The sequence below is a fragment of the Lissotriton vulgaris genome, chromosome 5, assembly GCF_964263255.1.
Source record: "Lissotriton vulgaris chromosome 5, aLisVul1.2, whole genome shotgun sequence".
Lineage (NCBI taxonomy): Eukaryota > Metazoa > Chordata > Amphibia > Caudata > Salamandridae > Lissotriton > Lissotriton vulgaris.
In genome coordinates, this window is record NC_141693.1 from 460,075,498 (window position 1) to 460,097,978 (window position 22,481).

At 48.6% G+C, this 22,481-nt stretch overlaps 1 protein-coding gene across 2 annotated transcripts in view; it reads right to left on the minus strand.

Moving 5' to 3' along the window:
* Window positions 1–22,481, minus strand: part of VPS13D (vacuolar protein sorting 13 homolog D) — a 2,754,556-nt gene that overhangs the window by 2,568,450 nt on the left and 163,625 nt on the right. For both annotated transcript variants that reach the window (XM_086921894.1, XM_086921893.1), the window contains exon 8: window positions 7,649–7,819. In XM_086921894.1, coding sequence (XP_086778020.1) covers window positions 7,649–7,819 — 171 coding nt within the window. The remainder of the gene's footprint in view (window positions 1–7,648; window positions 7,820–22,481) is intronic.

Genomic DNA, 22,481 nt, shown 5'->3' on the forward strand with positions numbered 1-22,481 from the left:
AACCACAAATGTGTAGTAGGTGGAACAAATGTATCACCTCTCAAGAGCAAATCATATTCCGAAGAAAGTTCAGACGCTACCTTTCAGAGCAAGCAGTGCATGTACTAAACTATTGTGCTTTGGCTAGCCTCTCAAAACATGCTCCGCTACAGGTTTTATCACATGATCTTCCTGCATAGCTGTTTTCCATTAATTTTCTCTTATTGCTGGACCCACCATCACTAAAGCATTCATGATCATAGCCACAACATTTGCAAACAAACTACTAGATCCATTTGAAGTTGCATGTAGCCTAAAAAAACAGTCAGCTCTGCAGTTCTTTTCACCCTGTACATATGTAACTCTAAACGTACACTCTTATAACTCAGCAAAACAATCTCAGTAAATAAGCTCTTTTCTTTCCAGTGGCACTACATTCCAGCAAACACATCTACGGTTTATGCTGTATTCTGATCACAAAAGACATCGCACAAAGAAATGTCTGCGAAGGTTCACATAACACCTCTTTAAAGTGAATCTTATCTTCCAGTAGGCCTTGGACCAAGCAATGCAAAGGGGCATTCAGGCACATGCATCAATATTGCTTTTTGCGATTCCTTAATTGCGAAAAAAAAGGAATCGCAATTAAGGAATCGCAAAATGCAATGCATCAAGAAATCGCTAAATAAATTGCGATTTCTTAATGTTCCTTAATTGCGACTCGCAAATTGCGAGTCGCAATTAAGGAATACCTCCCCATTCATTCCTATGGGCCTAGAGGCCCATAGGAATGAATGGGAAGACATTCTTAATTTGCGATTAGCAATTAGCGAATCCCAAATTGAGAATGCGATTTCAAGGGTGCAGGGGTGTCCAAAGGACACCCTGTTGCACCCCTGAAATCAATCTGTGCACATATGTTGTGCACACATATGCCCTAAGGGCATGTGTGTGCACAACATGAATCTTTGAAAATCGACAAAAGTGCATTTTTCAAAGTTTTCGCAAATTACAATGAGGTTCAACCTCATGGTAATTTGCTCTCCCTAATTGCGAAATCCCAATTTTTTAACGTTTCATGCATTGCATTTAAGGAATCGCAAAATGCGATTCCTTAAATGCAATCGCAATTTGAGAATTCTCAAATATTTGAGAACTCTCAAATTGCGAGGGCCTTCACCCTTCATCCATTCCAAACGCAGATTTTGCGATCGCACACGGCCGATTTTTGCGATTCGCACAGTTTGCGATCGCAAAATCCTTTGATGCATGTGCCTGATTGTGCTTTCTATCCCTTCCGAAAACTGTGAAAATAACTGCCCTAAACCACTGGCTGGAGATGTAGGATTGGAACATGCATAACTTTGTAGTTATCCCTGTGGCTAGTGCTTTAAGTACTGTAGGATGAATGCGACATATTGTCTGGATTCTATGGCAGGACCGGAGGCTCAGATTATGCTTTTCTTTCTTCGCATTTATTACAAATTAGAAAACACAGCAGCCTTAGAAAAGCTCATAATGCAGAGAAATGCTTCAAAACCAATAATAAAGCATTTTTTGTTATATAACTCAAGGAAAAACAATGTCTCTGGGACTACAACTCCCATTACAACGATATAACAGTCCGAAACAGAGTCCTTCCTCTATGTCCACAATCCATAGATAGGCAGTCCTTTCTCCCTGTTCCTTCTCTTTCTTCGCTGCTTCCGCAGCCAGTTAAGTGTTTTTGCTTTCCCTCTCACAGTTGTTGTTGTTAAGGGAATTTCGTACTGTATTTATGCACTGTGATGCTAGTTTTTATTGGGGCTATGGGTCTCTGTTGTTCTTTTCCATTTCAGAGCCCCATTTAAGTCGCGGAAGCGCCGTTTCGCTTCCTTCGCGACTGTTCCCGGTGTGTGTGTTGCGGTGCGCAGCCGACCGCTAGGGGGCGCGGCCGCGTCTCGTTGGTCTCCAGCGCGAGTTTCTCCTCACAGGGGAGCCGCGCTGAGGAGACCAACCGCCGCGGAGCCGAGCCCTCTACTCTGCCTCACAAAACGCCCGTATACCGGGTCTGTACCTTCTTGCCCCATACGTGAACGCCCCGGTGGGGGTCTGTACTGCGGTATTATACCGCGTTGACGCCGACTTGGCAGGTTTTGGCACTCGTGTTACATTGGTGTGGCAGCGCGCGGTGAGGCAGCTGACCTGGTCCCCCTGGGGTGGGTCTGCGCGCTGGGGGTTGTGAGTGCACCCTAATTTTGCCAGTCTCTGGCAACCAAAACTGTTGCAGTCCTCCGGTCTGCCCTAATTCTAAATAATACCCAGCCTATTGGGTAGAGTGTCAATCCCTTAAGCTACCTTTGGGCAGCATGGAGGACGATTATTATGAGGGTGACTCCCAATCATATTTACAAGATGAGGAGTTTTACCAAGCTGTAGACAGCTCTATCTACCGCTGTGTCACGGAAGTGGTAACCCCTATGGAGGAGCGTCTTTCGGCGCGCATAGTTGAGGAGTGCGCCAAACTAGCTCAGGCGCAGTCAGGAATCCCTTATAACCTCCCAGGTCCATCAGGTGAGGGCCCCTCTGCTCCTAAGAAGCCCTGCAAGGGGGGGTTGTCGGAGGGTGCTCAGGGGGTGGACAAGGGTGCCTTTGAGCGTCTGCGTGACGCTTTTTTAGCTAAGGCGACAGAGTCCCCGCCTGACCAGCCTGCGGCCCCCGCCTCGGTGGTAGCTACTGAGACTGCCCCTTCGTCCCCGGGGGACTCCCCGAATTCGGACGGTGAAGAGGAATCAGTGCGTTCCTGGCGACCTTCGAGCTCGACCACTGAGTTACCGCGGGACAGCTCAGGTATGCTGGATCCGGATGAAATAATGCATCCGCGCTCCGCAGCCTGGGCCCCGGGTGACAAGGTGGCAAAGTTCGTGGCTAGTCGGTTGCGTAAGCCTCTGGAGCAGGAGGCCAGGGGATGCCTCCGTGGGGAATGCCCTAGGCCCACCTTGGAGGGAAAAGTTGCCATGACTCCGGATTTAGATGCAAAGATGGCAACGTTCCTAGCAAAGTTTATGAAGGACCCACGTAAGGGCATTGACAGATCCTGGCGATCGTGTCAGGACAAAATGCTCGACGCAGTAGGACCCATTACTAAGATCCTAGACATGGCGGAGGAGGCTAAAGCTACTGGTTCCGCCATTGATCCCGACGTTTTGTCGAATTGGGCGCAGAGGGTGATTGTTTTCTTGGGCAACGCCAACTGCGCCCTCTCCACCGAACGGCGGAGGTCTTTCCTAATTAAGCTGGACCCTAAGTTAGGAGACTTAGCCTCTTCAGAGGCAGGAGCGGTTGCCCAAGGTGGTCTCTTCGGAGAACCGTTCATTAAAGAGTTAGGGAAGTTCGTGGCTACCTTTACGTCCCTGGACAGAGCTCAGTCCAGTATTAAACGCGTATTCCATCAGCGTTTCTCCCAGGGGGCCGGTCGCGGTAGGGGCCGCGGGACCGGCCGTGGCGGGCAAAATGCCGGCAACAGAGGGCAAGGCTCCGGGCGAGGACAGTACAACACCTCAGCCAACTTCAACTCTTTCTACCCTACAAGAGGGCAACGTTTCGGAGGTCGAGGCTTCAGAAAGAACTCCAACGCTTCCAACACACACGGTGAGTGTTATCCCCGCAGAGCAGGTTCAGATTGGCGGCCGACTAGCGGCCTTTCGGAGGGCGTGGGTAGACCTTACGGCGGATGCTTGGGTATTGCAAACTATCCGCGGTTTTCATATCGAATTCTACGATCAACCTTTCCAGGTGTGCGCCCCGCGCCCTATAACCTTTTCAGCGACCGATGCCCAGTTGATAGACGAAGAGGTCGCGGAGCTTCTCCGCAAAAGGGCCATTCGTCAATCAACTCGACACCCGTCAGGCTTCCTCAGCAATCTTTTCCTAGTGGACAAACCCGGTGGAGGTCGTCGTCCGGTGATCAACCTCAAAGAATTCAATGGGTGGTTGGTCTATCATCATTTCAAAATGGAGGGAATTCATCTCCTTCGAGATATCCTCCTTCCACGGGATTGGTTTGTACGGTTGGATCTCAAGGATGCTTATCTTGTGGTTCCAATCTACCCTCCTCATCGTCGCTTCCTCCAGTTCCTTTGGCGGGAACAGGTGTTCGAATTCACGGCTCTTCCGTTCGGTCTATCCTCGGCCCCGTGGTGTTTCACCAAAGTGTTACATCCCGTGGTGGAGTTCTTGCGAGCGCAGGGAATTCGTCTAATTGTCTATCTAGACGACATTTTACTGATGGCGCAATGTCCACACAGCTTGCTTTCTCAGCTGGACCGGACGGTCGACCTACTCCAAGAGCTCGGTTTCGTCATCAATGGAGACAAGTCGGTTCTCGTACCCTCTCAGAGAGTAGAATTTTTGGGGTTTGTCATAGACTCCGTCGATGCTTCCCTGAGTCTTCCGCCCCGGAAGATGTCCAAGATCAAGCACGTCTTGCGACAGACAGTTGCGAAGTCTCACACGTCGTTGCGTCAAGTTGCCAGAGTGGTGGGCCTGCTGTCGTCCTCGATTCAGGCCATCTTTCCGGGCCCTCTGCACTACAGGGCCCTCCAGCGCCTCAAAGCTTATCATCTGCGCAGAGGCGTGTCCTACGACCAAATGGTTCCCCTATCGGAGGAGGTCAAGGAAGAAATGTTGTGGTGGCTTACCCACATGGAAGCCTGGAATGGTCGGGCAATTTTCGGTTCTTCCCCGGACCTCGTCATCGAATCCGATGCCAGCAGAGTCGGTTGGGGAGCGCGCTGTGGGGATTTTTCAACAGGCGGCACTTGGTCCTTGGAGGAACAGAAGTTGCATATCAACTGTCTGGAGCTTCTGGCGGGTTCCTTTGCAGTACGCTGCTGGACCAGGGACTCAGTGAAGTCGTGCGTACTATTGAAAATGGACAATGTTTCGGCAGTGCGGTACGTGAACCACCTGGGGGGCGCGAGGTCCCGTGCACTGGCGAATTTGGCAAAGCAGTTCTGGGATTATTGCCTAGATCATCACGTATCGGTGACGGCGGAGTACCTGCCGGGTCAGGCCAACCAGGTGGCAGACTGGCACTCCAGGTACCTTCGAGATTCCAGTCTGTGGATGTTGGATGTCCAGGTCTTTCGCTGGCTCAACGGGCTGTGGGGTCCTTTTTCACTGGACCTGTTTGCGTCCCGCTTGGATCACCAACTCCCGAGATTCTTCAGTTGGAGGCCGGATCCGCTGGCAGAGGCCACGGATGCGTTTCTCCAGGACTGGAGCAAGGAGAAGCCCTTTGCGTTTCCACCTTTTTCGATGGTGATGCGGACGGCGGCGCAGGTTCGCCGGCAGGTAGTGGAGCTGGTGTTGGTGACGCCGCTCTGGAGGTACCAAGTCTGGTTTCCAGTTCTTCTGGAACTTTCCTGGGATTCTCCAATCCTACTCCCCCGGTCTCCTCACCTGCTCCTCAACCCGGATCGGGATCCTCATCCTCTCATCGTTCACGGCTCTCTCCGCCTCATGGCATGGAGGCTTTCAGGAGACGTTGGTCGCTCCCGGGCCTTTCGAGAGCAGCTGAAGGTCTGTTATCCAAGGCCTGGGCTGCCAGTACGTCGAAGCGCTACAAATCCGCTTGGTCTAAGTGGGTGCGTTGGTGTCTTCGACGGAGTTTGGATCCCTTGGTCGCAGGACTCGTACCCGTGCTGAATTATTTGACGGAATTGGCCGTGGGTGGTTTTGCCTACCGCACGATTAATGCTGTGCGTTCCGCTATATCGGCGGCGCATCACCCAGTTGACGGTGCTCCGATCGGAGTACACCCTTTCGTATGCCGACTTTTGCGGGGCGTCCGACTAGCGTTGCCACCAGAGCCCCGGTACTCAGTCCTTTGGGACGTCAATTTGGTTTTGAATCTTTTTTTGTCCTGGCAACCTAACAGGTACCTATCGGTCAAGGAACTCTCGGCGAAACTGGCTATGTTGCTGTGCTTGGTGTCCTGCCGGAGAGTGTCAGATGTGCGTGCTCTAGATGTCTCAGCACGAGTGTTTTCACCAGATGGTGTCACATTCACAATTGGTCGCCGCACAAAGTCGGCTTCTAGAACGATTTCGTACCCGGCTTTCATGGATGTCCCGAAGCTATGTGTTGTTCAGTGTCTGAAAGCTTATGAAGATATGACTTGGGACATTCGCCCTCCGGGCGAGAGACAATTGTTAATTGCCTTGCGTAAACCACACCATGCGGTCTCTTCCCCCACCATAGCCAGGTGGGTGCGTTGGGTCATGCAAGAGGCAGGTATTGATACTAAACGTTTCGGAGCTCACTCTGCCAGAGGGGCCATGGCCTCTAAGGCTTTCTCTGCAGGAGCTCGTTTAGAGGATTTGATGCGGGCCGCGGACTGGTCCTCCGATTCCACCTTTAAGAGGTTTTACTTTAAGCCGGTGGTGGATATTGCAAGCTTGGTGGTAAGTAAGCTTTGAACTAGCATAATCTGAGCCTCCGGTCCTGCCATAGAATCGAAATTTGCCTAGCATTTGTAACGGTAAGTTTCAATTCTATTAAGGACACGGAGGCGAGGATTATCCCACCCAGTATATCGTCAAGCGACACCCCCCGTATGGCAGTAAGTAATCAGGTTTTTGAAATTTTCCATCATGGTTAAATCTGAAACCTTGCATAGTTGACTCACTTGTGAAATCCTGAATTGTCCGTTACGACGCTGACGCAGTTCTGTTTCTTCTGTTAGGAAATGATGGTTCCAAGCCAGACCAATGAACTGATGGCGTAACTTGCGCGAAGAAAGAGGAGGAACAGGGAGAAAGGACTGCCTATCTATGGATTGTGGACATAGAGGAAGGACTCTGTTTCGGACTGTTATATCGTTGTAATGGGAGTTGTAGTCCCAGAGACATTGTTTTTCCTTGAGTTATATAACAAAAAATGCTTTATTATTGGTTTTGAAGCATTTCTCTGCATTATGAGCTTTTCTAAGGCTGCTGTGTTTTCTAATTTGTAATAAAAGCGAAGAAAGAAAAGCATAATCCTCGCCTCCGTGTCCTTAATAGAATTGAAACTTACCGTTACAAATGCTAGGCAAATTTCGATTCTCCTTCATTAAATTAGTATGAGAACTAATGTGTCCTGCTGCGTCCGAGAGTGGCATATTTAGTGGCTGGTGTTTCTGTGGATACGGTGAAAGCTGGCAGTTTGGTTTACCTGTGCAGTATTGGATTACATGAGACGTTGTGTCTATTGTAAAAACAGTAAAGAAAATAACCACAAAGTTCTCCATCTATTTTAACAAATTAAAAATCAAAGATAAAATGTTTCCTGTACGTTTTACCAGTGTGTCTCACATTTAAAGTGTGAGGAACAACATGCACAACACTGTGAATGCATTTTGTTTACGTGGTAAATCTGCACACAATTCAAAAAAGATTAGTGAGCTGGATTGCTGCTGTTAAGATTATGTTTCAGCACATCAGCATGAAAATTTTGTAAATCAGAAGTTCAAGATAAACATCTGATACAGGTAAACGCCGATCTTGATCAAACACACAATAAGTGGTTAACTATATCAACCATCCAAACTCCTTATATGTTGTCTGCTTCTTGCTTTCGTTATTGGATGCAATGCCAGGTAAACAGCCAGAAAGAACAGTAGTTAAGAGTAGACATTATTTATTACCTGGGACATTTGTAATGGAATTGTCTCTAGATCAATGTCACATTCAATCCGTGGAGTTCGTCTTGACCTCAGAGGAACTTTAGAGCAGTTTCGCTTAAGAAGGGCAGATGAGCAAACGGGTTCAAGAATATACTGGTGATCTCGACTCTCCATGCTTTTGTCCATTGCCTCCTGTCAATCACAAACATAGGCACCATGAGAAAGCTATCTGAAGACACTTATTAAAGAAAGAAACATTTACATGTACCTCATGAAGAAATGAATCAGGAAAAGCAGTTTTTAATGTATATTGAAAAGGAAAGGGTATTGGTGTCTTAAAACAATCATACACGGAGCAAAACAAAAAAATAATTTCTAGCAAGTACCATAAGATTTATTGTGTTAATCAGCACCACTGTCATTGTTGAATATGCTGCTAAATGTAAGATGATATGAAGAAAATTATAAATAACGTTTTTTTAAATCTGCATACGTTTCTAAAATGAAAAGAAACTTCCATAATCACTGAAGAGATTCGGAACGCTATTGAACAACTCTCACTAAACAAAGCATATGGTCCAGAAGGGCTTAAAGCCCATTTTTACAAGAGTTTCTCGTCCCTCTTAATACCACATCTAGTAAAACTCTACAATTCCTTTAGAGATATTGGCACAGTAACACTAACAATGGGGAAGTCGGGAATCTCTTTAATAAATAAAGAAGGAACACCTAAAGATCTCTGCTCAGCTTACGGGTTCATAGCCTTATTAAACTTACATATCAAACTTTTTACCAAAATAATGGCCAAAAAATTAAAACAACAGCTACCCAGGCTCACGGACTCTGATCAATCAGGTTTCAAACTGGCCAGGCAAAATCCAATAATATACTTTGAGTACAAAGCTGATAGAGAAGTATATCGACCACAAAATCCTGATTGTCATGTTTGCTCTTCACGTCGAAAAGGCGTTTGACCATGTAGAATGGCCAGTTGTGATCAAGATAAGAATAGGCCCCATGGGGGATGACGGTGACACCGTAGTTCGTCTCCCATCGCCCGACCTTCGGTTCCAGCCAGGCCCCTCCGAGTCGCAGGATGGAGTGCAGGGATGCGCAGCAAGGAGAAGGCTGCCGTTCGGGGATGCAGAGAACACCATCAAAGCCGCTTGAAATTGCTGCGCGTTGGCATTCCTGACAATGCATAGTGTGGATCCTATTTCTCTTCTGGTTTCCCTGGAATTTCTTTTTGGGCTGGCTGGTTGGCTGCGGTGCCGCATTTGAAGAAGGCCCCTTCGCGGAGACTGTGGTGACTGCTTGGTCTGCTGGTTTCTTTGCAGAGCAACACGAGGTGAGCACATTATATTTGATTAGCTTTTAATTAATTATTATTACAATGTATTCGACCCAACCGTGACCAACATCACAGATGGCCTGGAGGATGCGATATGTCAAGCTCAATAGGAGCATGAAAAGGAAGTCCAAATTATTTGGGTTTGAGATTTTAACATAGAAGTGTGTGATCCTAGAGTGAAGCCTACATGTGGCATTTGTGATAAGGTGGATCAAACAATCACGTATTTTAAACATACCCCATATGGGGGTTTGTTGAATAAGTTGCTTCTGCTAAATAAATTGATATTTGCTCAAGAATATGACATGACAAACTCTCTCCAGGTTCCAACATATGTGGGGGCAACTTCCAATTCAATTGTTGATCACATTTTAATTGATAAATAAAAATGTCCCAGTTTTTTTAACGATGTAAAGTAATGGTCAGCTGTATGAGTGATCATAATTAATTAACACTAACTCTAAACTTAGTTTTGGGAAGTAAGTTGGGTAAAAAAACAGGGCGTCATATAATGAGAACAGGGATGTAAGCATTAAAGGGGAGAAAATCGATAAGGAGGCCTTTCTTAAAGATCTTACATTAAATAATCAGGCACAAATTGAGGTAGCCCTATCAGATCCCTCTATCCCAGATGATGCCATTCAGGCTTTTACATCTTTAAACAGATATGGCAGATACATTAACTAAATGTACCAGAAAACAACTGATATCCCCAAATGGTTTAACAGTGCTTGCTCAGAAGCCTATAGATCTCTAAGGCAAGCTTTAAGTGAAAACCTGAGGTATAAGGATGAAGTAGTCAAGGCCAGAAAAGGCTATGAAGAAATAATCAGGGGAAGGAAAACATATTGGAAGGAGAAGGCCTGGGAAGACTTAAAGATCACTTGTACAACAAAAGATTCACAAGCCTTCTGGCAGTTTGTGAACTCCACGACTTTGTTGGGAGATGAAACGTCCAAAGTAAAGACTATCATACAAACTATAGATTGAGTAAAACATGTCTCAAAAATATTTTCCCGCAACCCCGACCATTAATCTGGTTTTGGAGCCAAAAGCTACCTTTGATATGAGAGCATCTTAGGCCCTGAGTAATTCAGATGAGGTAGCAGATGTAATTCTAGCTATAGAGAATAGTCGGCAAGAGAAATCTCCAGGTCCCGATAGAATCCTAATAGATTTGAATAAATATCTACCACATTTTGGGACCCCTCTGATAACCAACGTAATAAACGCTGCTATAGTGGGACCTTTAGTCAAGACCTGGAAGGAAACCATTATAGTTCCACTTTTTAAAAAGGGGGACAAGAGTCAACCTCATTGTTATCGCTCTATTTCCCTGATGGATGGCACGATTAAAATCTTGGGCAGGATCATTTTGACCAAAATAGAACTCTGGGCATCTGAGACTCAAGCGCTCTCGGTCTTTCAATTTTGGTTCCGACCAGGACTTGGAACAGTGGAGCAGTTATTGAACCTTGCTCTAATCGTCCAAAGATACACAAAGGCCCAAAAAGGCTGTGTTCATCTTGCCTTCATGGATTTAACGTGTGGCTTTGACACAGCGGACTGCCATAAATTATTGTGTCTTATGGCACAGCTAGGGATTGATGGAGCAAATATCACCCTGCTCAGCAGGCTCCACAAATGCACATCATCTGGAGTTACGGTATAACAGGGAGGGGGATCTAACAGACACATTTCCTTCTGATATGGGGGTTAGACAGTGGTGTGTCCTGGCACCAATTCTCTTTTTATTATATATCAAAGGGGCTGGGAGAACATTTATGCAAGGTGGGAAAGGACTCCCCGAGGGTCAACTCATGTGAAATCCCTGTGTTATTATATGCAGATAATACTGTCCACATAGCGAGGACAGCTAATGGCCTAACCATTTTCTTGATGCTTTTAATGCCTTTATGAATAATTTAGGGCTCAAGAATAATAACTCCAAATCATTTATAATGAAATGTGGGCCATAAAAAGCAAACACAAGGACATTTTTACTTGGATTTGAAGAAATTAGAAAAGTTCCCCATGTTGCTTATCTGGGAGTACCATTTGATGTGGATTTTAATTGGAAGTTTTAATTAAATGTCAGAGCAATGCAATTTCAAAAGTCGATTGATGCGCTTTTAGATTTGCCAAGAGACAGGCACGATAGTCAAACAAAGAATTACTCTGTTTTTAAGAGTAAATGCCTCTCAATAGTAACTTTTGGGGCTGGGGTTTGGGGATACGTAAACTGTAACTCGCTTCAAGTAATAGAAAATAAGTTCATAAGGAGATTGCTTGCAGTGCCCCAGACTACCTCTGTATCTTTTTACCATGAGGAAGTTGGACTGAGCTTCTTATATGATTATAAAAATTGCAGCCACTATTGCTCTGGGAAGAAATCTGGAATAACCCAGAGGCACATTTGTGTAGACTAGTGCTAACAGACTGTATGAAATTGGACACCTGTTTAGATATACTCTGGTTTAGATTCATTAAAACAAGCTTCGCCAGGATGGGCACACCGGAATATTTTACAAACCCTAATGTTTTGAATAGTAATTCAACTGCCACAATCGTCTCTCCCTGCAGGCGGCTGCCTCGTCGGAGGGCGAGTCGGAGGTTGAATCGTCCCTGGCACCGCCACATGGGTTGCCGGGCCACCTACACCACATTCTGAGCCGCGGAGGGCTTCGTGTCACTCCCCAGGCCCTTCTCGTTCCTCCACGAAGGCGGCTGCCTCGGCGGAGGTCGAGTCGGCGTCGTTCCAGCTCCGCCCCTTGGCCAGTTCGGCTCCGGCTCCACTCCGGGCCCCGGAGCGATGTGACTTGGAGGAGCCCTGTCCGGCGACGTCCTACTTCAGGCAGTGGACTCTACGGCTCCGCGCAGGGGTCGTGCCCTGGATTAGTCTTCGGACGCTCCTTCTTCTCCGGAGGCCGGCTGTATATTGGTGTCGTCCTCCCCGGAGGCTGGTCGACGTGTGGTGTCTTTTTCACCAGTGGCGGCGAAGGGCGGCTCCCCGCCATTTCTGAGGCAGAGGTGTTCGTCGCAGGAGCGGCAGGTCCCCCATTCTTTGGTTCCTTCTACCTTCCAGGTCTGGCCTTTGCCCGTCCCGCTTGGCTTCGGGGACGGCCGCCTTAGTTTGCAGCCGTCGCCCACGTAAGGGCTGCTTTCTCCACCGCGGGGCCCTATGGAGGCGGGTGCGGCCATCGCTCACGCAGTTTCCACGGCTGTGGGCATTCTGCGCATGTGTGACCCGGTTGCTCACTTTCCGGCGGACCATCTCTTAGAGGTTCTCCACCAGGGCTCTGGTGGGAGGGTAATCTTGCTTCCCTTTGAGGGTTCGCTCCTTTCTTCCCTGACTGGGGCTTGGAGGCGTCCTGCCTCAGGGGATCCGGTGCCTCAACATCTTCTGCACCGGCACCTTCCGGCGCTGTGTGACCCGGCGTGTCTTTCACTCCACCCCTCTGCCGCTAGTCCACTTTTGGGGACTGCTTTTCCCTCCCTGCCGCCACTGTTGACTCTGCCGTCCCGGGAGGCCCGCTGCCTGGACTCTTGGGGGCGCAACATGTTCGCCTTGACCAGCGCTGCCCTGCGGGCCCTTAACACCTTGTGTATACTGGCTAGGGCCTCCTCCTGTTTGTGGGACTTGGCTGAGTCTCTGGGATCCGCAGCTTCCCAGGAGACTGTTCAGGTGAACTTAAGGCATCATTCGTTGGATGGCCGAGAGCTGGGGACGTTTATTCTACGCTCGGCTCTGGACATCTCGGAGGTGCTGAGCCGGGCCATGGCTTCCTCAGTTGCTCTCCGTCGCCATGCTTGGCTTCGGGATGGTGTGTTCCCCGAAAATATTCGGGAGCGACTCATTGATCTTCCGTTTGATGGTAGCCTGTTGTTCCATGCCCCGGCTGACCCCGCCATCCAAAGGTTCCTGGCAGGGCTCCGTCCCCCTCCTTCTCCTCCACCTTATCCTCCTCCTCCTCCTTCCCCTCCTCAGTGACTGCTGAGTTCAGCTGGTTCTGGACCTTCTTGGGACGGTCGCTCTTACTGTAGAGTGTGTTTTCTGGCCATTGAGTCCTCCTTGCTGGGACTTGGCATTGTTGGCTGCTGGACGGCCCTTTGTTCACTGTGTGTGTTTTTTGCTGAAATTGTTGTACAGACTTGGCCCAGAGATTAGGCCTTCTGTTTTTTCCTTTTGGGCTGCTTGTCAGGCCTTTCGCGGGGGTGTTTCCCTGTGGTCTTTTGTTTTTTCCTCTGCTGTGGAAGTTCTTCCAAAGAGGGTTCCCATATCTTGGGACTTAACGTGCCCTATGTGGGGTAGTGGTAGCTGTTATATAGCTTGTGCTCTGCTGGGGAGTTCTGGTGGTCCTTGGGTGCCTGTTCTCCATGGCGTTTCTGTATGTTGCTTTGGTTCTTGGGGTTGTGTGAGCGGCTCTTCGTGCTGGTGTGGCCGACCGTTTCCTCACCTCCCTGCTTCTGTCCTGCGAGCTGGGATGCTTCTGTGCTCTCCCTTGTCAGGTGTCGCCCGCCTGGTCTTCCTGGGGCCCTGGGCTGTTTTTTCTTGCTTCTGGCGGCTTATGACTGTTGGCTCCGCTCTGGCTGGACTGTTGCCTTCAGTCTGGGGGAACTCGCCTTCTTTCCCCTCGTTTTCCTGGGCCCTCTGAGCTCTCCCCCTGGCTTGGGTGGAAGCTTTATTGCCTTGGAGGAGTGTAGGGTACTTCGGCCTCTCTGGCCTTGCCCTTCGTCCCTCTATTGTGAGGGATGCTGTGGCAAAAAAGTTTCTGGATCCAGTCTCACGCCTGGGGATCATTCTATGTGAAGGATACCTCGGCTAGAATCGTCTCTACCAGATACAGTGTTACCGAAGGTTAAGTAACTCGTACACCCCGCACACTCCTACACAAATGGGGTAGGGCACAAGCAGCGCTTTTTAACAGGGGCTGCCAGCGGGAGGGCTCCTTTTTTAAATCTTATGGGAGTGCCCCAGGGTCACCCAGTTCAGGCAGAGAGTCACAACAACAATGTCCAAAGTGACCGGAACAATGGTCCCAATGGACGCTAGATGGCTCCTTTTAATGATCGAGGAAGACACAGACCGACCCAGACATGTCAGTCTCTGGCTGGAGCTGGCGGCAGGTATTGCATAACGAAACCTCAACAGACACAGGGGCACGCCCCACCCCCCCTCATTGAATGAATGGGAAAGGGATCTAGATTGGTGCCAGCGAGCAGAGGAGACTGTGTATAAGAGCAATGTGTGTGCCAAGAAGTGGGAGAAGATATGGTCACCATGGCGCAAATATAGAAAGACACAGTGGTACCAGAGACTTACACCATAGCCTCATTCAATAAGCAATGTATGATTAGCCCTCTATGTTCACTCATGCCCGGCTCCTAATGACGACTGCTATTGTGATGATTCTGTTCTTCTTAGGTCCTACACAACGGAATTGTCCCCACCTCTCCTATGAGATACTAATGTCACAAATCAACCTAGTGATGTACATTCATATGTGTTTAAAACTGTACTGTCGGAGGAGCCGAGCCAGCGACCAAGATGGCCGCTTGAGCATCGGCTCCGCCGGTCGCCACATCCTGACCGACTATCCGGCAATCCTGAGCCCCGTCCCTACCATCGGGTGGGGGACCAACACCTGAGTCGCTAGGTGAAATTCGGGCTCGTTTGGTGGCTGTGGCGACCGAATATCGTCGTCGAGAAAATTGGGGCCTGTGGCTTCGAGGACCGGGGACCCGAGTGCAACAACATCGGCCTCCGGGACCGGAAGTCGCCGGTCGGATCCTGTTTTGTCGCACTCGAGTGGCAGCTGGGACGACGTGGGCCTCTCCACACGGACTGGAGGCTGTTCATCGCAGGATCTGCTCACATTCGACTGAGCAGTGTTGGGTTTCCCCTGCCTTGGCGATTGAGATGGCGTCGAGGGACTCTGATAAGATACAGCAGAAGACCTCGAAAGCTACTCAACAGGTCCAGTCGAACCGTATTGACAAATATGCTATCTCCAAGGGGTCCCAGGTGAAACGAAGTGACCCCCGGCTGGAGGCACAAGCGGCGATACAGCCGGTGGGGACCCCACTATGAAAGACTTAATGGCAGCCATAACTGGGGTCCAATCTTCCTTGGGCAAGATGGACACTAAACTGGACACCGTCACAATCGAGGTGGGCCTCATCAGGGCCGACCTCACTAAAACAATGGAGAAGGTCAAGAACCTAGAGGTTAAGACAAAGAGTCTCCTTGAAGATGTCTCCGAGCTCCAGCAAGAGGTGCAAGATCTTAAAGCGGCCCGAAACCAGCTTGATTGGAAGCTTGATGAGTATGAAGGTCGGGCCCGCCGTAATAATATCTGCATTTTGGGGGTTCCGGAGAAATCCGAGGGGGCGACCCCGGACCTCTTTGTCGAAGATATTATTCTCAAACATCTAAAGCCGAAGGGCCTCAGTCATTTTTTCACGGTGGAGAGGGCGCATAGGATTCCCGGAGGCCGCCGGAAGGTCGGGGCATCTCCGCGTCCCATCATCGCCCAGGTTCTGAATTTTCGTGACCGAGAAGCTACTCTACAATCAGCAAGATCCACCGGGCCATTGGCTTATGAGAACGCTACGCAGTTGTTTTTTCCCGACTTCACGCAGATGGTCCAGAGACAGAGACAAGGCTTCATGTCCGTCAAGCGGCGGCTGAAGGACAAAGGCATGAAATATTCAATGTTGTATCCTGCCCGCTTGAGGATCGAACATGATGAAAAGACTTGGTTTTTCGACAATCCGGAGGTGGCGTCGGACTGGTTGGATCGAGTCGAGGGCTCGGACTCAGGTACCCAGGCCCGAACGGACAGTGGAGAATAGTGCATCACTCGAGACTGTAATGTCGCCCTGATCCTTTTCGTTGGCGCAGGGGTCTGGTGGGGGCAGTTTTTTCTTCCCCCCCCCCCCCCCTCCCCCCCTCCCCCCCTCCTCTAGACTATTTTTGATTGAGACTCTTTTATGTAATTAATTGGTTGGGGGAGAGAGGGGTCGGTTTGGGGTGGTGGGGGTGGGCGGCCTGTTGTAAGGTCCTCCTCCGTTTTTCTACTTTTAGATACCAGTTAGTGGGGTCGACAGGCACACTGCGAGTTGGGGATGTGTATTTGTTACATGCAGGGGTGCAGGGTGGGGGCTTGGGGGCATGGTTGTTGGGGACTTTCATGTGTTGATTTGAACATTACCCGGGGGGAATTGATCATTGAGTTGTTTGTTTTGCGTGACCAGAGCTTGCTATGGGTGCCTATGGCTATCCTGTTCTTTTTTGGAGATAGAAATGGCTTCCGATAGGTTGGGCTTGGGGTTTTCCGTCCTTAGTTGGAATGTGAATGGCTTGGGTGATAAGATCAAGCGCACTATGGTGAGTCAACTGATTAGAAGGCACTCGCCTGACGTGGCGCTACTACAGGAAACTCATCTTATGGGTAAGCGTTGTATGGAACTTCACAGAGGAGGCTATAAATTAGTGGCTCATGCTGGCTTTACTTCCGGCTCTAGAGTGGGGATCTTGGTAAAGAACTCCTTTCCCCTTACTATCCAGTCGACGTGGTCTGACAACAGCCGATATGTTGGAATTTCGGGGTTATGGGAGGGCAGGACTGCCAATTTTTGTCTATCTATGTCCCCCCAGCATTACAGGTGGATACTTTCCGCGATCTGGGACGTGTGTTTTTGACTTTGCCCATCAGGACTATGGTACTGGGCGGGGACTTCAATGCAGTATTGGATGGTGAACTGGACAGGCACCCCTCCCGTGCCCTACTGCCTTCCTGTAGATGGCTGGTGGATTTTACTGCCGCATTGGGCTTGGTGGACGGATGGCCATTCGGCACCCCAGTGATGTTAGTTATACGCACGCCTCTGCAGCGCATCACTCACTCTCTAGGATCGATTATGTTTTGTTACCGGCGTCTCAGGCGGCTCTTATTCAGGAAGTGACCCATTTGGCGCGGGGGTGTCTGATCATTCACCGATATGGCTTCGATTGCGGATGGGACGGGGTGACGTGGGAAGGGTGGCACCGATTAATGCGTGGCGTCTGAAAGACCCTACTGTCAGGAAGGAACTTGTGCGTGTCACGTATCACTACTTTCAGGAGAATGCAGGTTCGGTTACATCGAAGTGTTCCCTGTGGGAGGCGTATAAAACTGTCGTGAAGGGGGAGGTTCTCTCCCTTGTCTCTGGGCAGAAGAAGAAGAGCAGGGCGGAAATAGATAGGGTGGAGGCGGAGTTATTGGTTTTGGATGCTGCTCTCTCCTCCGGGAGAGACCCTGGGGCGGGGCACCGCCTCGGGTTGCTCCGGGATGAGTACAGGACCCTGACACGTGACAGAGCAAAAACGCAACATGCCACCACGCAGAGTAGAATATATGAACATGGCGACAAGGCCGGGAAGTTGATAGCATGGCTGGAAAAGGGTGATTGGGGTTCTGGGTTGGTGCCGGAACTGCGTATTGCGGGGGTGGCGGTCTCGTTGGACCCTCAGTCAATCGTAGACGAATTTTCCCGTTATTTCGAGGAGGTTTATACCTCGACAGGGGACTTCACGGTTGGAGAAAATGTCGACATGATTCGGGATATTCCGATGCCGGTCCTTTCGGCGGAGCACAGGGACTTCTTGAACTCCGCCCTCACGGACGACGAGGTGGCGATGGCCATCAGGGGGGTTCATTCCGGCAAGGCCTCGGGCCCAAACGGTCTCCCCATTGAACTGTTTAAGCTTCATGCCAACCGTTTGGCCCCGCACCTGAAAGACATGTATCTTGAGAGCAGGGACCGCGGTGAGCTACCATATGATCAACGCATTGCCAATATCGTGCTTATTTATAAGGATGGTAAGCCGCGCCTGGAGTGTTCATCGTACCGTCCGATCTCCCTGTTAAATATAGAACCTAAAGTGTTGGCCAAACTGCTCGCCGCCCGCCTAGTGAAGGTCATCACGACGCTGGTGCATCCGGACCAGTCCAGTTTTATGCCGCGTCGGAATACCGCCCTCAATCTCCGACGGCTTCAGGGGTGGTGGCCGGTGCTTCTCGCATCCATGAACCGGCAGTGTTATTGTCCCTGGATGCCACAATGGCCTTTGATCGTGTGGAGTGGCCGTACCTCTTTGCGGTTTTGGAGAAGTTGGGGTTTGGCCCCGAATTTATTGGTTGGGTTTGCTTACTCTACTCTGCCCCCCTGTCTCGTTTGGTTGTTAACAATCATAGATCCCGTGACTTTGCACTTGGGAGGGGCACTCGTCAGGGTTGCCCTCTCTCACCACTGTTTTTCGCCCTCGCACTGGAGCCGCTTGCGGCCTGGGTGCGCTGGGACCACTCGAGTTGGACGCCGGAGTGGGAAGACAAGATCTCGCTTTATGCTGATGACATCCTGTTGTATCTGACCTCCTCTCACAGTTCCCTGGTGGTTTTTATGGATGTCCTTGCTATTTTCGGGAGGTACTCCGGCTTCGCCATTAACTGGGCGAAGTCGGTCCTTTTTGTGTTAAGCGGTAATCCACCTAGAGTGCTGTTGAACTGCCCGGTAAAACTAGAATTGGTCAGTTTTCGCTACCTGGGGATCCAGATATCGAAGGACCCCAACGTCCGTTTCAGCCTGAATCTACTTCCCCCGCTGGCCAGACTGCGAGGTGATGTTGCCAGATGGAAAGGATTGCCGATCTCTATGTTGGGTCGCGCAGTCCTCTTCGAGATGATGGCCCTCCTGCGCTTTTTGTACGCTCTACAGAATTCCTTTGACCCATTACCTCCGTCGTATTTTAATGAGATTGAATCTTTGCAGCGCGGCCTGTTGTGAAAGGGGAGACCGCGTATCGCTTTGTCAAAGTTGATGTTCCCCTGGTATGTTGGGAGCGTTGGTCTCCTAATATCAGGAAATACTATTGGGCCTCCCAACTGGCTCCTATCAACCATGCCATCTATGGCTCACCGGTTGACCCGGGCTATGCGATGAATCGGGGCCAGGTGCCCGGGGGAGAGTATACCAGAGTGTTGTATGCGAGGTGGCAGGACGACATTGTCTTAGGGCCTTATTTTTTAAAATTGGTAAAACCCACCTATGTCTAATATAAGAATAACATTTACAAAAGAATAGAACATGAATAGTCGATCGAAAAGACACGTCATCACATGGGCATTTACATAGCTCCTTCGACCAGTTGTTTTCAGTGGGAAAAGAGACAAGCCTGTGGAAAATATTCAGTCTCAAACGGGTCAACAAAAATCTATTGTGCTCTCTTGTAAACCTGCTTAGGTAGGGCTGCAGTATATCGGTAACCATTATTAGCTGATGTGCCTGTACAGAAACGTTTTGGGATTCTATTGCTCTTATCTTACATATTTACATTTAGCAGACTAAAGGGGTCCAAAAAGTATTTGGGGTGGCCAAGGTAACCAACAAAATTTGTAATGTATTCTAACCAGTTAATCTTCTGTGCCCCATCCAATTTGCCACAGTCTGTAAGTAACTATCTATTGAGTTCCAGTGAATCAGAAGTCCATATTCTATGCCACAGGAGTACTGGTTGAATTTTACATATGTCCGTTATGTATGACAGGCCCAATTCGGTGTGGCAGATATATGTAGAGGTGCTGTCCGGGACAATCAATAAAAATCTTAAAAACCTGTTCTCAATACATTGGAGTGAATTAACATTCTCGTGAACCCAAATACCGGTCCCATAGGTAGCTATTGAAATGCATTTCGCCTTATAGATCTGTAATAGGACCTCTGGCGCCTGTTTCCCCAACTTCTTACTAAAGTTAAAAAGTGTGGCTACCACTTTAGAAAACAGTAGCCTCCTAGTGCTAATGGCCCGGGTCCAAGTCCCCCTCTTATCAAATAGTATACAGAGGTAAGAAAAGGTTTTACAACAGTCGATCGGTTTCTTACCTATTGAAATGGATCTAAAATGCCTATTCCCTACCCCACAATTCATCACAAAGGTTTTAGAGATATTCACTTCTAAATCTAATTTGGCCATGTAATCAGCAAAGCAGTCAACTACCTTCTGCATCCCTACCGGGGTACGTGACATCAAGACCGCATCATCGGAATACCTTAATGTAGGAATAGGTCTCTTGCCTACTTGTGGGAGGTCCTGGCATTCTTTCCCCAGCTTGGATCCCAAGTCATTAATGTATAATATAAATAGGAAGGGTGCAAGAACACATCCCTATCTCACACCTCTTTTCACCCTTAAGTGCTTAGTGCACTCTCCTCCCATCCCATAACGAATCCTGGCATTTGCTCCTGCGTATATTTGTCTCAGAAATAAAACTATCTAATTATCCACCACCATATTAGTTAAAATTCTCCAGAGTTCCTCGTGGATTACAGAATCAAACGCAGCAGTTAAATCTACGAACGTTAAGTACAGGCTACTCTGTTTGGCTTTAGTGTATTTGCCAATCATCATGTTCAAGTTTAACCCCTGGTCAATTGTACCCATGCCTTTGGGGAAACCGTACTGGAGGTCGCTAAGTATCGAATGGTCTTCCGCCCAGACTTGTAACCTTGATAACAAAACTCTGCTGATAATCTTAATAGTTGAATCAAGTAAAGATATCGGCCTATAACAGGCAGGGTCCGACCTGTTCGCTTTTTTAAAGATGGGGACCAAGGTCGATTCATACCAGGAAGAAAGGGGGCCGATTTTGCTACAAGGGTTTAACACTTGAGTTAAAAGAGGACCCCACAATAAAATATTATGCTTAAAAAGATCAACTGGGACGCCGTCAGGTCCAGGTGCCTTATCTCCCAGGCTCGATTCAATGGCTAAAATGACCTCACTGAGCTCAAATTTATAATTTGTGTCCTCTGTACCTTGTGTAAAAACCAAATTGGCTACAGGCTCCATTTCTGCCCTTGTTATGCGAGCTGATTTGCTATACAATTTTTCAAAGTGTTGTAACCGCTCAACCTCGCTAATAGCTATCTCGATCGTGGCTAACCCTGGGCGAAGGACTTCGCTACGCCCACGAAGTGGGCGTAGTGTTGCCTACTTCACCCTTTGCAAAGTAGGCAAAGCAGGCAACACTACGCCCACTCCTTGGGCGCAGCGAAGTTGCCCCCCCACCCGTCTCCCCCCCGCCCTCCCGAACATACCTAATTTATTGAAATGGGCACATAAACATAAATAAAAGACACTTACCTTGTCCGCGGCGTCCCGGGGCTCCCTCTGCTCGTACACGGCGCCGTCTGCTAACCAATGCGCATGCGCGGCGTGAATCAGGGTTCAGCTTATCCAATTTTAGGGCATATTAATTTTGCCTCAATACATTGAGGTTCCCCATTAATGTAGATGTGTGATCTATTATATTTCTCTCAGACCTAATGGAGATACTCAAAGGGAAGTGGACCCTTACTGATATAATCATGTGTTACAAAATCTTTGACTCCAGTAGCATACCTGCATGACATCAGAATAAAATCTATTGTTGGTGTTTTCCCCTGACCATTATAGGTGGGATTAAAAGGCACAGGGTTGGAGCATAACATGTTAGCAAAGCCCAGGTCTATATCAAACATAATTTTATTTAGGATATCCCCGAGTTTATTATGTTCAAAAAGTTGAAAGGGAAGATCTTTATCCCAGGATACCCGCTGTCTATATGGTCATAAATATTGCAATTAAAATCGCCCCCCCCCCCCATAGGATGCAGACTTCCCTAGGCGATACAGCCTGAATGTTCTGTACAGTAGTGTTGATGGATCTCACTACCTCCTTGAATCTACTGGGGGAATGTTATTGTAGAAGTTAACCACCAAAAAAAAGACAGAGTGGCCTATCTATGTGAAGGGACAAAACCGGATAGTAAACGTCGCTGTCCATTAAAAAAGATTTTTTTTTTAAACTAGAAAGATTGGAAACATAAAGACATAGACCCCCCTTGGCTCTCCCAGGGGCTGAACGAATAGCAGGGGTATGAAAAGTTCTGAAACCAATTAAATGTATAGGGTCGCAGATCCAGGTCTCTTGGACAACTAAAACATCAAACTCCTTAATAAAATCAATCCAGGTATGATCTGTTGCCTTTGCATTAAGCCCAGTCACGTTCCAGAAACATAGCTTATGACAATTACTCCTGTCCTCACTCTCTGAGATTATCGGCGCTCCTGCGGCTGGCTGTATGAGCTGTACATGCGAAGGATTAGTGAATAAATCTCTGTTGGTGGGACTGAAGGTTCCCACTCCTCCACGGCATCCTCATTATTGCCGTGATTCTGACCAATACTATCCCTATTTAAGTCTTCTTTGTTGTTAACTAATTGAAGTTCAAGAGACCTTCCAGGGCTAAAACTGATGGAAACAGGCAGGGGGGACATGGTTCCTGGGGATATGTGTGGAGAGTCAATCCACCTCTTCTAAATTATGTAGAGCCTCAAATCTATTATAAACCTGAACATTGTACTGTTGTTTATAGCTTGCTGGATATGGGGCTGAGTGTACCATTGGATGAAAATTATTTG